Source organism: Phalaenopsis equestris, unplaced genomic scaffold, assembly GCF_001263595.1.
Source record: "Phalaenopsis equestris unplaced genomic scaffold, ASM126359v1 Scaffold196679, whole genome shotgun sequence".
NCBI lineage: Eukaryota > Viridiplantae > Streptophyta > Magnoliopsida > Asparagales > Orchidaceae > Phalaenopsis > Phalaenopsis equestris.
This window is the reverse complement of record NW_018216628.1, coordinates 1-1613: the sequence shown is the minus strand read 5'-3', so window position 1 is coordinate 1613 and position 1613 is coordinate 1. Positions and strand designations below refer to the sequence as shown.

At 39.2% G+C, this 1613-nt stretch overlaps 1 protein-coding gene across 1 annotated transcript; it reads right to left on the bottom strand.

The window, feature by feature from the left end:
- Positions 1–570: 570 nt before the first annotated feature.
- Positions 571–1419, bottom strand: LOC110035196 (ultraviolet-B receptor UVR8-like; the record flags this gene model as incomplete). Its single annotated transcript, XM_020739432.1, has 2 exons — positions 571–851; positions 935–1419. Coding segments are annotated over 2 exons (714 nt in total), but the record flags the coding sequence as incomplete, so codon positions are not given.
- Positions 1420–1613: the final 194 nt, after the last annotated feature.

Genomic DNA, 1613 nt, shown 5'->3' with positions numbered 1-1613 from the left:
TTTCACTCAAAACCTTCACTGGTGGGTAAATGAGGATGGCTGTAATGAAAAAAAATTGTCGATGGATAGCTGGGTTCTAAGAGCAAAATATGAAATGAGAGATATATCAAATTTAAACTTTAAAATTAAGTATAATATAGAATAAAGTGTTATGTCATAGGAGCCACCACTTAAACCCTTGATGAGACAAAATGTTATATGATAGGGATCCATCTCTTGAATATGTAGAAGCCACCTCTAGAATCCTATTTGCGCGGTGGATAATTATGGGATAGCACTGACGAGAATATCAATCGCTTAAGAGAGGGAGATTGTGAAAACCCCCTGGTAGAATAAAGTTGAATTCTTAAAGATTGTAGCATCTTTTGGTTTAAAGCTTGAAATTGCATTAGAAACTCCAAATTTAAGTGTGTTAATGAGGAAGCACTCCAGAGATAGGTAACCTCTTCAGAAGTTAGACCCACGGGATAAAAGCACGAGACCATAAGGCCAAAGAGGATAATATCTCGATAGATGAAAGTTCAGACTGTTACACTGATTAACATCAAGTGAAATGACAGCCCTTGTACTCTGATTTTGACAACTATAGGTTTGTTTATGAATCCTAGGTCTATATTTGTTTCTATTGAGTGTTGCTTATGTGCCAAGTCAAAGCATACCTTAAACGTTCACAAAGGCGAGCCAATGCATCTGACCCGGTCCGGGACGCCACATCTTCAATGAGCAACGAATTGGATTTAGTCACATTTTCAGCGAGCCTAAATTCACAAAGCTCTTTCAATGTGCACGCATCAGTCAGGACAACTGAGTGACCGCCTCCAGCAGCCATTTTCGTCACTTCGCCGACACACCTGGCAGGCCATTAAATGGTTCAACTGTACTTCTCCATACATTTAAAACAAAGAAGCAGAAGCAATTCACAGAAATGACATACCAATCAACAGGAGAAGGGAACCAAGCATATGTTGATTTCTGATTAGCTGCCTGGCCATAGTTATTGTAACCCCACCCATATATTCTTCCATCCCTCATATACACAAGCGTGTGAGAATGTCCACAGGTGACAAGATGTACACCAGAAGGTATAGTTAACACTGGTATATTATGAAACAAAGATTCTGATGAATTAGCAGCACAGGAAAAATGACCAGTCTGAGGGCCAAGCCCTAATTGTCCAGCTTGACTGCCACCCCAGGCATAAAGCGCTCCATCGACAGTCCGAGCACATGTGTGCACACCACCACAGGCAACATCTTTAATCGTCGTTCCGTCAAGAGCAACAACTCGTCTTGGAATCAGTTCTTTATCTCCATACTGAAGAGAGCAATGCCCAAGCTGTCCCATGCTTCCCAGTCCCCACGTATATCTACAAACGCATAATAATGAGAAAGTCCAAAGATTTGGGCTCACTAACAGTGAAATAATAAGTATATTTCAGTGAATAAGTATATTTCAATGAGAAATATATTTCAATGAGAAGTTAAAAAATTAATGAATCTAATTTGCAACTACAAATTATCATGTTTAACTAATTCCAAAGTGAAAAAATACAAGGAACCTGGCAAGCAACTCAGTGAAATTATGCAAAAACAACAAAGAGTCTACAACAACAA